General features: G+C 43.8%; 2 protein-coding genes across 2 annotated transcripts; both read left to right on the top strand.

The window, feature by feature from the left end:
* Window positions 1–640: 640 nt before the first annotated feature.
* On the top strand, window positions 641–1309 carry LOC120993566 (gastrula zinc finger protein XlCGF71.1-like). The gene has a single exon (XM_040422042.1). The coding sequence runs from the start codon at window positions 641–643 to the stop codon at window positions 1307–1309; it is 669 nt and encodes a 222-aa protein (XP_040277976.1).
* Window positions 1310–12864: 11555 nt separating this feature from the next.
* LOC120993567 (gastrula zinc finger protein XlCGF71.1-like) lies at window positions 12865–13533 on the top strand. The gene has a single exon (XM_040422043.1). The coding sequence runs from the start codon at window positions 12865–12867 to the stop codon at window positions 13531–13533; it is 669 nt and encodes a 222-aa protein (XP_040277977.1).
* The last annotated feature ends 1888 nt before the right edge of the window (window positions 13534–15421 follow it).

The following is a 15421-nucleotide window of genomic DNA, read 5'->3' on the forward strand; positions in this document are numbered from 1 at the left end:
GTCAGAGTTGAGGGCACGGTACCAGTGTGAATGGACACATGTCTGTATATTACAAGTGATCCTGTGGGTGTATATGCAGATGTGGTTGTGCCACCTAGTTCATATGTCGTATAATGCTAAATACAGTAGATCTCACTGCCTCTACCAGAGTGGAGTCTCTGTGGACTAGAATGTACCCTTGTATAGTACAGAGTTCAGACCAATCTATTTGTATAGCCTGTGGCCAGTATATAGGTCACAACCATGTATCCGCAGCCAGTATGTTTTGGCTATATACAGTCACTCATAGCCAGTATATTTTGGCTCCAATCACACACCTGTAGCCAGTATATTTTGGCTCCATCCATTCATCACATAAACACTCCAAGGCTATTGGGTACAAAATTGCATCTAGTGCAGCCCTGCCTAAAGAGCCGTGTCCTAGTATTTAGCAGCAGCTAATGAGCTATTTATATATTTGTAGCATTAATTAACTAGTAGCAAGGAAAATAAGGACCATTTAACTTATAAATATGTTTTTCTTTCTCCAGGTGATGACAGGATAAGAAGCTACTAGAAATATCTTTTCTCTTCCTCTTATGACGTAAAAGATAATTAAGTACGACTTGTCAGTAATAGAACTGAACACAGACTGGGTGAAATGTCAACAAGAGCTGAATGTACGAAACCTTTAGAAATGAAATTTAAGGAAACTCGACAAGGTGAAAGGTCATTTAAATGTCCAGAATGTGGGAAATCATTTATTACAAAAACAAATCTTGTTGAACATCAGAGAATTCACACAGGAGAGAAACCGTATTCATGTACAGAATGTGAGAAGTGTTTTCGTCAGAAGTCAATTCTTTTTCGACATCAGAGAATTCACACAGGAGAGAAGCCGTTTTCATGTACAGAATGTGAGAAGTGTTTTATTCGGAAGACACTTCTTGTTCAACATCAGAGAATTCACACAGTAGAGAAGCCGTTTTCATGTACAGAATGTGAGAAGAGTTTTAGTCATAAAATAAATCTTGCACGTCATGAGAAAATTCACACAGGAGAGAAGCCGTTTTCATGTACAGAATGTGAGAAGTGTTTTCGTCAGAAGTCAATTCTTTTTCAACATCAGAGAATTCACACAGAAGAGAAGCCGTTTTCATGTACAGAATGTGAGAAGAGTTTTAGTCGGAAGTCACATCTTGTTCAACATCAGAGAATTCACACAGGAGAGAAGCCGTTTTCATGTACAGAATGTGAGAAGTGTTTTAGTCAAAAGTCACATTTTGTTCAACATCAGATTATTCATACAGATATCCCTTTAGCCATTTAAATGTACAGAATGTGAGAAATTTTTTAATGATAAATCAAATCTTTTGAAACATTTAAAAATTCACACGAGGAAGTAGCCATGTGTATGTATAGTATGAGAAAACAGTAGAATAAAAATGGGTCTTGTGGAAAATCGAAGAGCGGAGAAGTCAGAAGCCTTTGTAATGTTCAGATTGTATGAAATGTGGCAGGTGTGGAGCTCTACTGTAGGACTTGGTACCTTATGATGATTCTTTATTTTTTTCTTTAAATTTTCTTTTATAATAAATTTTACATTGAGTGAATACTGAGTAACGTCTCTTTACACTCAGAGAGTCTCCCCTTGGCTGTGATGTTCATAGAGAGCACAATATAGGATTTTAACCCCTTAAGGACTGGGCTCATTTTCACCTTAAGGACCATCTCCATTTGCCATAAACTGTTAAAGAATACCTAAAGGGTTAATAAAGTTTGTAATATCAGTTTTGAATACCTTGAGTGGTTTTGTTTCTTAGATGGGATCACTTTTATGGAGTTTCTATTCTAGGGGTGCATCAGGGGTTCTTCAAATAGGACATGCTGCCAAAAAAAAGGCAATCAAAATCTGCCTTCCAGAAACCATACAGTGTTCCTTTCCTTCTGCGCCCTGACGTTTGGTCATACAGAAGTTTACAACCACATATGGGGTGTTTCTGTAAACTGCAGAATCAGGGTAATAAATATTAAGTTTTGTTTGGCTGTTAACCCATGCTTTGTTACTGGAAAAAATAATATTTTTAAAATAATTTTTTGTTTTGTTTTAGTGTCTCATGTCTGAGAACTAGGGATGAGCGAACCCGAACAGTATAGTTCGTACCGAATTTTGGGGTGTCCGTGACACGGACCCGAACCCGAACATTTTCGTAAAAGTCTGGGTTCGGGTTCGGTGTTCGGCGCTTTCTTGGCGCTTTTTGAAAGGCTGCAAAGCAGCCAATCAACAAGCGTCATACTACTTGCCCCTAGAGGCCATCACAGCCATGCCTACTATTGGCATGGCTGTGATTGGCCAGTGCAGCATGTGACCCAGCCTCTATTTAAGCTTGAGTCACGTAGCGCCGCACGTCACTCTGCTCTGATAAGTGTAGGGAGAGGATGCAGCTGCTGCTGTTAGGGCGAGATTAGGCAGTGATTTATTAACTGAAGTGATCGATATACAGCTGTGTATCATACAAACTCTGCTATTCAATTGCAGTTTTGATGCGTCTTCAGTAAGTTTACGCCAATTCTTAAAAACATGTAAAAATGTATATAAAGATAATGGTAGACCAATGGCAACATTCTTAAATCAATACTTTCATATGTTGATCAAGCAACAATCAATATATAGAGAAACCATTCAACCAATTAAAATAATAAATAATAGTGTTATATTAAAAACATATCTATATATAATAAAACTCCCGATGTTCCAAATTTCACAAAAAACGCACCTGCGGTTTTAATGCGTTTTTGGTGCGTTTTTTGCTAAAAACATTCATTATGAGCTGAGGGTAATAATACGGATATATGGGAACGTTTTCCATATTGCACAACACAGTAAGGTCAAACCATAATGTCCACATTCGTAAGGTCAAACCATAATGTCCGCGCCCCTGTAACAACAAAACCAAGATCAACACGAATGTGGACATTATGGTTTGACCTTACTGTGTTGTTGTCATGGTCTTACCTTCTTGCTGTTCTCCTTCGTTTGACATGTGCTGGCGGCCATCTTGGTTTCTGGGTTTCTTGTAGCCTCCCACCCTGCGGCTTCTCCTTCCCACTGGGAGGAGCTGGATGCCTAGCTCATATATATAGGAGGTCTGTGGCTTCAGTTCCTTGCTTGGTCCTCCTGTGTTCACATGCTTCTAGACTGCTGCTGCTTCTGGTTCCTGATCCTGGTTTCGTCCGACTACCCAGCTGGTTCCTGATCCTGGTTTCGTCCGACTACCCTGCTGGTTCCTTATCCTGGCTTCGTCTGACTACCCTGCTGGTTCCTGATCCTGGCTTCGTCTGACTACCCTTCTGGTTCCTGACCTCTGTCTTCGCAAAGACTCTGCTTCGGTTTTCGCCATCCGTTTGTTGTACGTCTGGTTCATGGTTCCGTGACATTAGGACCAAGCCATGAATTCTGACGGTACAGGGCCATCCTCGCTACCCACGCTGGTTGACAGACTTGATCAGCAGGATCACCTGTTGGGTCGGTTCGCTGTGGCGTTGCAAACCCTGCTTGAACGCACGGCTCATTTCGCTCCCGTTGCCGATGGGTCGGTTGTCGCTCCTGGGCCCGCTCCTACTGCCGCTCCGGTTGTTGCGCCAGAGTCTACCCCGACACCTGTTGTTGCACCTGCGGTGTTTCGGGGTATGACCGGTTCTGCCCCTCTTCCACAGCGCTTTGGGGGAGAGCCAACTCAGTGCCGAGGTTTCCTTAACCAGGTGGGCATTTATTTTGAGTTGCTGCCACATGCCTTTCCCACTGAGAGATCAAAGGTGGGCTTCTTGATCTCGCTGCTCTCGGACAAGGCCTTCGCCTGGGCCAGCCCTTTATGGGAGAACAACAATCCGGTGGTTGCCGAGTTTTCCGGTTTTGTTGCTTCTCTTCGGAAGGTATTCGATGTGCCGGCTCGTGCTGCCTCTGCTGCGAAGCTCCTTATGTCCATCAGACAGGGTTCACGATCCGTAGCTGAATACGCCATTGAGTTTCGTACCCTGGCAGCAGAGGTGGGCTGGAATAATGAGGCTCTGGTCGCTGCTTTCTCTCATGGTCTCTCGGATGCCTTGAAGGATGAGGTTGCAGCTAAGGACCTACCAGTGGAGCTCGAGTCTCTTATTTCTTTCCTGATTTTGATTGACACCAGACTCAGGGAGAGACCTTCCTTTAAGAAGAGCCTGCGGAGGTTTTCTAACAGATTGGCGCCTACGTTTGTTGTCCCACCCGTGCCTCCCTCTCCTCCCACGCCTCCTGGGGATGACTTGTCTGGGGGTGAACCCATGCAGCTGGGGTTTGCTCGCCTGTCTGAGGGGGAGAGGGTACTCCGGAGATGCGAGGGTCGATGCATGTACTGTGGTCTCGGTGGGCATTTTCGGTTGGCATGTCCGAACCGTCCTTGAAACGCTCGTACCTGAGATCCTGTCGGGGGCAGATCTTGGGTGGAGTCTCCTCGTCCCCGGTTTCCCGTGTTGACAAACCACTGATCACTGTTGTCCTCTCCTGGGTCGGGGGCTCGGTGACGACCCAGGCATTGGTGGACTCTGGAGCTGGTGGTTTGTTCATTGATAATGTGTTCGCTGCCGCCAATTCCATTCCTCTGCAGGCTCGAGGTTCCCCACTGGCTCTTGAGGCGATAGACGGCAGACCCCTTCTGCCGCCACACGTGACTCATGAGACCCTTCCAGTGGGGATAGCCATTGGTGCCGTTCACAGAGAGTCGGTCTGCCTCCAGGTTATTTCGTCTCCACACTACTCGGTGGTCTTGGGGTACCCCTGGCTCCGGAAGCATAATCCGACTTTCGATTGGAGATCGGCCGAGATCCTCTCGTGGTCACCGCAGTGTGGGGCTAGTTGCATCCATGGGTCTGTCAAGTTGCTGTGTACTTCCTCAGACTCTCTGTTGCCTCCTGAATACGAGGAGTACCGGGATGTATTCGATAAGGTGCGCGCGGTTGCCCTACCTCCGCACCGCCCATACGATTGTGCCATAGAGTTACAATCTGGTGCCGTTCCTCCTCGTGGCAAAGTCTATCCACTGTCGGTAGCGGAGAATGAGGCCATGGAGGAGTACGTGAGGGAGGCGCTTTCACGCGGACACATTCGCAAATCCTCGTCCCCGGCAGGGGCTGGATTTTTCTTTGTGAAAAAGAAGGGCGGTGAGTTGAGGCCTTGCATCGATTACAGGGGTCTCAATCGCATCACGATCAAGAACGCTTACCCGATACCCTTGATTTCCGAGCTGTTCGATCGCCTTAAAGGGGCCACGGTCTTTACCAAACTCGACCTGAGGGCGGCATATAACCTGGTAAGGATCAAGGCGGGCGATGAGTGGAAGACCGCGTTTAACACAAGGACCGGTCATTATGAATCCTTGGTTATGCCCTTTGGGTTGTGCAATGCGCCCGCAGTCTTTCAGGAATTCATCAACGATGTTTTCCGTGACCTGTTGCAGCAGTGTGTGGTGGTCTATTTGGATGACATCTTGGTATATTCTGAATCCATGGAGGCCCACATTCTGGATGTCAGACGAGTGTTGCAACGGTTACGAGAGAACAAGCTGTTCGGTAAGCTTGAGAAATGCGAATTTCACCGATCCCAGGTAACCTTCTTAGGTTACATCATTTCCGCTGAGGGGTTCTCCATGGATCCTGAGAAGGTTTCGGCTGTCTTACAGTGGCCCCAGCCCAGTGGTCTTCGTTCCCTGCAGCGCTTTTTGGGCTTCGCCAATTATTATCGGAGGTTCATCAGGGACTTTTCCATGCTAGCCAAGCCTCTCACGGATCTGACCAGGAAGGGCAGTAATTCCCAGGTCTGGCCGCTCGAGGCCATCCGAGCTTTTGAGGCTCTAAAGTCCGCCTTTGTGTCGGCTCCGATTCTGTCGCATCCCAACCCTGGGTTGCCCTTTGTCCTCGAGGTGGACGCGTCTGAGACGGGAGTAGGCGCCCTTCTGTCTCAGCGTAGAACACCAGAGGGTCCTCTGCTTCCTTGTGGGTTTTACTCCCGGAAACTGTCTTCCGCGGAGTGCAACTATCAGATTGGTGACAGGGAGTTATTGGCAATCGTGCAGGCCCTTAAAGAATGGAGGCACTTGCTCGAGGGTTCGGTGGTTCCGGTCCTCATCCTGACGGACCACAAGAATCTGACCTACCTTTCTGAGGCCAAGAGATTGACACCACGTCAGGCCAGATGGGCTCTGTTCTTGTCACGTTTTAATTACGTGGTCTCCTACCTACCCGGTTCCAAGAACATCAGGGCGGATGCCTTATCACGGCAGTACTCCGAGCTGTCCAGGGAGGAGTCGATTCCGACTTCGGTCATACCTCCGAATCAGATCTTGGCCGCCATTCGCACCAGCCTGACCTCTCCCCTGGGTGAGCAGATTTTGGCGGCTCAATCTGGTGCTCCCTCTGGGAGACCCAACGGCAGATGTTTTGTGTCTGAGGAGTTGCGCACTCGGTTGTTGCGAACCTACCATAACTCCAAGACCGCGGGGCATCCTGGAAAGAATCAGCTGTCCTGGGCTGTTTCACGTCTGTTCTGGTGGCCTTCCCTACGTTCCGACATCGCCGCATATGTAGCGGCATGCTCCGTTTGTGCCCAGAGTAAGTCCCCTCAGCACCTTCCGTTGGGCCTTCTGCAACCCATAGCCACCGGGGAGCGCCCATGGTCACACCTGGGGATGGATTTCATTGTGGACCTCCCTGCATCCCGAGGCCATACGGTCATTCTCATGATTGTGGATCGGTTTTCCAAAATGTGCCACTGTGTTCCTCTCAAGAAGTTACCCTCTGCACAAGAGTTGGCCACGATTTTTGCCAGGGAGGTCTTCCGGTTGCACGGTTTGCCCAAGGAGATTGTGTCGGATCGGGGGAGTCAGTTTGTGTCCAGGTTCTGGCGCGCCTTTTGCTCCCAGTTGGGGATTCATCTCTCCTTCTCCTCGGCCTACCACCCTCAGTCCAATGGGGCCGCAGAACGATCCAATCAGGCCTTGGAGCAATTCCTTCGTTGCTATGTCTCCCATCACCAAGACAATTGGGTTGACCTCCTGCCTTGGGCTGAGTTTGCCAGGAACACGGCGGTGAACTCTTCCTCTGGGACGTCTCCCTTCATGGCCAATTATGGGTTCCAACCTGCCGTGTTACCGGAGGTATTCTCTCCCCAGGATATTCCGGCTGTGGAGGATCACCTTTCCGTCCTACGTGCTTCTTGGGTACTGATCCAGAAGTCCCTTGAGGTCTCTGCGCAGCGCCAGAGACTCCAGTCTGATCGCAGACGAGCGCCTGCTCCTTCCTACCAGGTCGGAGACCGTGTATGGTTGTCCACCCGCAACCTCAACCTTCGAGTGCCCACTCCCAAGCTGGCGCCTCGCTTTGTTGGTCCCTTCCGAGTGCTTCGCAGGGTAAACCCGGTAGCCTATGCCCTTGCGCTTCCTCCTGGCATGCGGATCTCCAACGTGTTTCATGTCTCCCTGTTGAAGCCACTGGTGTGTAATCGTTTCACTTCCTCGGTTCCTCGGCCTCGTCCGGTCCAAGTGGGTAATCGTGAGGAGTATGAGGTGAGCAATATCCTGGACTCACGCCTGGTCCGCGGTCGGGTGCAGTTTTTGGTCCATTGGCGTGGTTATGGTCCAGAGGAGCGTTCCTGGGTTCCCTCCGCAGATGTCCATGCTCCTGCCTTGCTCCGAGCCTTCCACGCACGCTTCCCTCAGAAACCGTTCTTTACTCCGTGGAGGAGGGGCCCTTGAGGGGGAGGTACTGTCATGGTCTTACCTTCTTGCTGTTCTCCTTCGTTTGACATGTGCTGGCGGCCATCTTGGTTTCTGGGTTTCTTGTAGCCTCCCACCCTGCGGCTTCTCCTTCCCACTGGGAGGAGCTGGATGCCTAGCTCATATATATAGGAGGTCTGTGGCTTCAGTTCCTTGCTTGGTCCTCCTGTGTTCACATGCTTCTAGACTGCTGCTGCTTCTGGTTCCTGATCCTGGTTTCGTCCGACTACCCTGCTGGTTCCTGATCCTGGTTTCGTCCGACTACCCTGCTGGTTCCTGATCCTGGCTTCGTCTGACTACCCTGCTGGTTCCTGATCCTGGCTTCGTCTGACTACCCTTCTGGTTCCTGACCTCTGGCTTCGCAAAGACTCTGCTTCGGTTTCGCCATCCATTTGGACTTTTGCTTTACAGCTTTATTTTCAATAAAGCCTTCTTATTTTCACTTATCCCTTGATGTACGTCTGATTCATGGTTCCGTGACAGTTGTGCAATATGGAAAACGTTCCCATATATCCGTATTATTACCCTCAGCTCATAATGAATGTTTTTAGCAAAAAACGCACCAAAAACGCATTAAAACCGCAGGTGCGTTTTTTGTGAAATTTGGAACATCGGGAGTTTTATTATATATAGATATGTTTTTAATATAACACTATTATTTATTATTTTAATTGGTTGAATGGTTTCTCTATATATTGATTGTTGCTTGATCAACATATGAAAGTATTAATTTAAGAATGTTGCCATTGGTCTACCATTATCTTTATATACATTTTTACATGTTTTTAAGAATTGGCGTAAACTTACTGAAGACGCATCAAAACTGTTGGTGCGCATATGCGGTTTTTATATATGTTATTTCTATAAATTATATTTAATAAATAAACTTATGTATTTTATATGCTTTGTATAATTGTAATATTCCATATAGCACTGCACTTTGAAAATATTAACTGAGATCATATATACAACATTGTTTCTTGTATGAAAGTATATATATCTTAAAGATCACGAATGAATCATTATTACAAATCCAGATCCCGGTCTTCCAAGTCCCCCACTGTAGCAGCATGCACTTCATCAATTAAAGATGATATAAAAAGGACACTCCAATCCCACTGTCTGTACCACTGAGGAAGGGATTTCATCCCGAAACGCGTATGGTCGGCAGACAGTGTGGGACGATATAAGGAAAACGCTTATAATTATAAGTGAACTCTACATTCATTTTGAAAACCCCGCTTGAAACAGGAAGTCACCTGACCTATCCGGCTGAAACCACGTGGGACGTCACGGTAGGGTCCTGGAAGGTCGGTAGAGAGTGTTACACTCAGCAATACGGGGAATCATCGATAGGCGAGCACGCCTCCAAAGGTCCTTGCAGCTCACAGCCAAGCAGCCGCACGGCCAACACGAGTGATCCCTGCAGCTCACAGCAGCTGTACGCTCAACAGGAGTGGTAAAGTACATCTACAATTATTACAGCGCTTTATACCAATATAAACTGTCATTGACTTTACCCGGTGGTCATCATATGACCTAGCATGGACTTTAACATGACCCATTATGGACTCTAACAAGGTCAATTGAGATCAAATATAGAAACATCATAGTGGTCCTAACAGGCTATATGTGCAATTTTTAGTGTGTTTTATGTATTTTTGCTATTTTATTCATTTTATACAACATGTTGTAAGGTATTAAATAATACTATTTGAACATCGTCCTGTGCTTTTTGCCTGTATCAATGCCGGATATTGAGTGACGCCAAACCTTTGACACAATTTATAATGAAAGTATTATAATCTGTTCTACTGAATATAATATGGAGTATTTCATATCTGTGAATTATAGATGGAGAGTCATGTGGTTGTAGGTCTGGATGGAATGTATCTCATCAGGTTGTAAAATGCTCATTGTTTACACTGATTCTCATATGAAAAGGTCTCAGAGTATCCCAGGAATCTCTTACAGATGCTAAATAGGAGTGTAAACAATAGGTCTCTACCCTGCAAATACAATGTGTAAATGAAGAACCATCTCAGGAGGCCAGAAAATGCTAAACTTGTTGATGAGAAGGTGGGGCCATTATTCTTCCATTGCATATTGTAATTAGGGAAGAAAGATCTGATGAACAAAGTTTCATGATTATAAAGGTGGGACTGGGCACATCCTGGGCGGAAGAGGAGGAGCAGATAGATATAGCCACCAAAGAGGTATAAAAGACCCAAGCATGGCTCAGAAAGCCAGAATTCACCAAGGGAATTCACTTGGATCACTGACTTGCTGAGGAGAAAACACAGACTGGAGTTCAAGTACTGAGTGTGTAGAGGGTCCATGTCTCGTAAGTACTGACTGTGCTGTGTATAAGGACAATGTGTCTTTGTCTGTAATGTAATTATACACGCAGTGTCCATACATGTGATAGTACATACCTGTAACTGTGCAGGGAACACGGATAATCACCGATCCTGACTGCCATCACTGGACTGTACCAATAAGTTTGTGAAAGAGTTTTACTCACAGGACTAATCTGTAATTAACTTACACATCATTTTCTCTATAGATACCATAATCTTCTCCTCTAACTAGAGATATCTGTGTATCTACAGTTACAGTCAGGTCCATAAATATTGGGACATCGAAACAATTATAACATTTTTGGCTCTATACACCACCACAATGTATTTGAAATTAAACAAACAAAATTTATTGATGATGTGACTGCAGACAAAAGCAGCAGGATGAATTCTGAAGTGTTTCGGGCAATATTATCTGCTCATATTCAGCCAAATACTTCAGAACTCATTGGACGGCGCTTCACAGTGCAGATGGACAATGACCTAAAGCATACTGAAAAAGCAACCAAAGAGTTTTTTAAGGGAAAGAAGTGGAATGTTATGCAATGGCCAAGTCAATAACCTGACCTGAATCCGATTGAGCATGCATTTCACTTGCTGAAGACAAAACTGAAGGGAAAATGCCCCAAAAAAAAAGTAGGAACTGAAGACAGTTGTAGTAGAAGCCTGGGAAAGCATCACCAGGGATGAAACCCAACGTCTGGTGATGTCTATGCGTTCCAGACTTCAGGCTGTAATTGACTGCAAAGGATTTGCAACCAAGTATTAAAAAGTGAAAGTTTGATTTATGATTATTATTATGTCCCATTACTTTTGGCCCCTTAACAAGTGGGAGGCACATATGCAAACTGATGTAAATGCCCTCAAATTAAAGCTGACAGTCTGCAGGTAAAGCACATCTTGTTTGTTTCATTTCAAATCCATTGTGGTGGTGTATAGAGCCAAAAATGTTAGAATTGTGTTGATGTCCCAATATTTATGGACCTGACTGTATATAATACAGGTCTGTACACATAACACATATTGTAGACAGTACATAGTGTAGAGGATGGTGGAGAACAAAACATTGCCTTTTCATGCTATTTTGTGCCGTCATGACTTCCATAAATGATTTCTTAATGTCATGTCCTACTTGTGTGCAGTCTTCTAATGTGTACTTATATAATATGGAGGTAAAGAGTTTCCTCCTTTTAGGGATTATTCAAAACGTTAATGGGTTTTGGGGTCCATTTGCCAGTTTTTTTTTATGGATTTTTGAATTGTCCATAGGATGTAAATTCTACCATACCAATGCTATCCATGTATTACCTATATGCCATTTAATATCAATAGATAAATCAAAAAGACCGCAATTCAATCTCCATGCTTTCCTTAAATCCTACTTTCTGGGCAATCAGATGACATGAAAAAGTCTGGTGACTGAAAATGTTTGCCTTCTATGATCTGATTTGTCCCTTAAAACATGAGAAACCAATAAAAATGTATTCAACGTGAGTTTAGAGAGTGAAGAAGTTTCAATAAACAATAGTGTTGGCAGTTTATGAGCTACCAGCACATCCCGGATAGACAGAGAGCAAGGATTGTCCGGTTTTATATTTATTAAATAAGTAATCTCATAAAAAATAAAAAAATAAACTCACAAGGGACCGATAAAATCGAATCAAGGTGTCATGTCTGTGTCATGGTACAAGCCCGGGATAATGCTACATAGCACATGGGCCAAAGTGTAAAGTTCATATAGAAATAATATTACAGTGCAAAATACCTTTATGTGAACACAATGTTATGGACTGGTCTGCAGGATTAATAGTCAAAATTAATTCACACTATAAAGAGATAAGTGGGTAGACGTTCCTAAATACTAATAATATCACAGCCTGATGAACGTTAAAATTCAAAAACAAAACCTTTATTAAAAGTCTGTTTAAAAGGGGGCAAAAGGCCTATATGTCACAGTCTGTGACCATCAGGCAACCAGTCTCCAACATATACAGAGAGGGGAAGCAAATAACTCCTCTGTACAGTTAAGGGACTGGGCTAGAAAACTCGACTTGCTATCTAGTGATTGCTATGGATAAGCAAGTCAGAGTTGAGGGCACGGTAACCAGTGTGAATGGACACATGTCTGTATATTACAAGTGATCCTGTGGGTGTATATGCAGATGTGGTTGGGCCACCTAGTTCATATGTCGTATAATGCTAAATACAGTAGATCTCACTGCCTCTACCAGAGTGGAGTCTCTGTGGACTAGAATGTACCCTTGTATAGTACAGAGTTCAGACCAATCTATTTGTATAGCCTGTGGCCAGTATATAGGTCACAACCATGTATCCGCAGCCAGTATGTTTTGGCTATATACAGTCACTCATAGCCAGTATATTTTGGCTCCAATCACACACCTGTAGCCAGTATATTTTGGCTCCATCCATTCATCACATAAACACTCCAAGGCTATTGGGTACAAAATTGCATCTAGTGCAGCCCTGCCTAAAGAGCCGTGTCCTAGTAATTAGCAGCAGCTAATGAGCTATTTATATATTTGTAGCATTAATTAACTAGTAGCAAGGAAAATAAGGACCATTTAACTTATAAATATGTTTTTCTTTCTCCAGGTGATGACAGGATAAGAAGCTACTAGAAATATCTTTTCTCTTCCTCTTATGACGTAAAAGATAATTAAGTACGACTTGTCAGTAATAGAACTGAACACAGACTGGGTGAAATGTCAACAAGAGCTGAATGTACGAAACCTTTAGAAATGAAATTTAAGGAAACTCGACAAGGTGAAAGGTCATTTAAATGTCCAGAATGTGGGAAATCATTTATTACAAAAACAAATCTTGTTGAACATCAGAGAATTCACACAGGAGAGAAACCGTATTCATGTACAGAATGTGAGAAGTGTTTTCGTCAGAAGTCAATTCTTTTTCGACATCAGAGAATTCACACAGGAGAGAAGCCGTTTTCATGTACAGAATGTGAGAAGTGTTTTAGTCGAAAGACACTTCTTGTTCAACATCAGAGAATTCACACAGGAGAGAAGCCGTTTTCATGTACAGAATGTGAGAAGAGTTTTAGTCATAAAATAAATCTTGCACGTCATGAGAAAATTCACACAGGAAAGAAGCCGTTTTCATGTACAGAATGTGAGAAGTGTTTTCGTCAGAAGTCAATTCTTTTTCAACATCAGAGAATTCACACAGAAGAGAAGCCGTTTTCATGTACAGAATGTGAGAAGAGTTTTAGTCGGAAGTCACATCTTGTTCAACATCAGAGAATTCACACAGGAGAGAAGCCGTTTTCATGTACAGAATGTGAGAAGTGTTTTAGTCAAAAGTCACATTTTGTTCAACATCAGATTATTCATACAGATATCCCTTTAGCCATTTAAATGTACAGAATGTGAGAAATTTTTAAATGATAAATCAAATCTTTTGAAACATTTAAAAATTCACACGAGGAAGTAGCCATGTGTATGTATAGTATGAGAAAACAGTAGAATAAAAATGGGTCTTGTGGAAAATCGAAGAGCGGAGAAGTCAGAAGCCTTTGTAATGTTCAGATTGTATGAAATGTGGCAGGTGTGGAGCTCTACTGTAGGACTTGGTACCTTATGATGATTCTTTATTTTTTTCTTTAAATTTTCTTTTAGAATAAATTTTACATTGAGTGAATACTGAGTAACGTCTCTTTACACTCAGAGAGTCTCCCCTTGGCTGTGATGTTCATAGAGAGCACAATATAGGATTTTAACCCCTTAAGGACTGGGCTCATTTTCACCTTAAGGACCATCTCCATTTGCCATAAACTGTTAAAGAATACCTAAAGGGTTAATAAAGTTTGTAATATCAGTTTTGAATACCTTGAGTGGTTTTGTTTCTTAGATGGGATCACTTTTATGGAGTTTCTATTCTAGGGGTGCATCAGGGGTTCTTCAAATAGGACATGCTGCCAAAAAAAAGGCAATCAAAATCTGCCTTCCAGAAACCATACGGTGTTCCTTTCCTTCTGCGCCCTGACGTTTGGTCATACAGAAGTTTACAACCACATATGGGGTGTTTCTGTAAACTGCAGAATCAGGGTAATAAATATTAAGTTTTGTTTGGCTGTTAACCCATGCTTTGTTACTGGAAAAAAATTATTAAAATGGAAAATTTCCTAAAAAATAGCTGTTTTGGCACTGTTTTTATTTTATTTTTTTGACCATGTTCATCTGAGGGGTTAGGTAATGGGGGATTTTTATAGAGTAGATTCTTACGGACGCGGCGATACCTAATATGTCTACTTTTTTAAATTTGAGTTTTACAAAATAATATTTTTAAAATAATTTTTTGTTTTGTTTTAGTGTCTCATGTCTGAGAACTAGGGATGAGCGAACCCGATCGGTATAGTTCGTACCGAATTTTGGGGTGTCCGTGACATGGACCCGAACCCGAACATTTTCTTAAAAGTCTGGGTTCGGGTTCGGTGTTCGGCGCTTTCTTGGCGCTTTTTGAAAGGCTGCAAAGCAGCCAATCAACAAGCGTCATACTACTTGCCCCAAGAGGCCATCACAGCCATGCCTACTATTGGCATGGCTGTGATTGGCCAGTGCAGCATGTGACCCAGCCTCTATTTAAGCTTGAGTCACGTAGCGCCGCACGTCACTCTGCTCTGATAAGTGTAGGGAGAGGATGCAGCTGCTGCTGTTAGGGCGAGATTAGGCAGTGATTTATTAACTGAAGTGATCGATATACAGCTGTGTATCATACAAACTCTGCTATTCAATTGCTCACTGTTTTAAGGCTGCCCAGAGCGTTTTTCAGTCACTTTTTTCTGGGGTGATCGGCGGCCATTTTGTGTCTTGTGGTGCGCCAGCACAAGCTGCCACCAAGTCCATTTTTAACCATCAATAGTGTGTTGTTTTTTTTTGCTATATCCTACATCAGGGGCTTGGCTGTGCTTGCTATTTTATTGAGGGGTAAAATACAATTGCTAAAATAGCAGTACCCTAAATCTGGTGTTTCAGCTGTGGCTAGCCAATTGTAATACTGTCTGCTGTCTGCCGAAGCACAGTTTTTGTTCTGGGTTGAAATACAATTCCCAACTTAGCAATTCCCTAAATCAGTGGTTTCTGCTGTATCAGGCCAAGGTTAAATCTATCCATAAAAGGGTATATTAGATTGAAGGTGCGGATAGGGTCATCCTCAATAACTTCACACGCTACCGTGCATTTCCAAGTCTAATTCTGTTCGTAAAAGGGATACCTGTCATCCAGCGCCTAAATAATAGGCCTACAA

The sequence above is a fragment of the Bufo bufo genome, chromosome 3 (genome assembly GCF_905171765.1).
Source record: "Bufo bufo chromosome 3, aBufBuf1.1, whole genome shotgun sequence".
In the NCBI taxonomy this organism is placed as follows: Eukaryota; Metazoa; Chordata; class Amphibia; order Anura; family Bufonidae; genus Bufo; species Bufo bufo.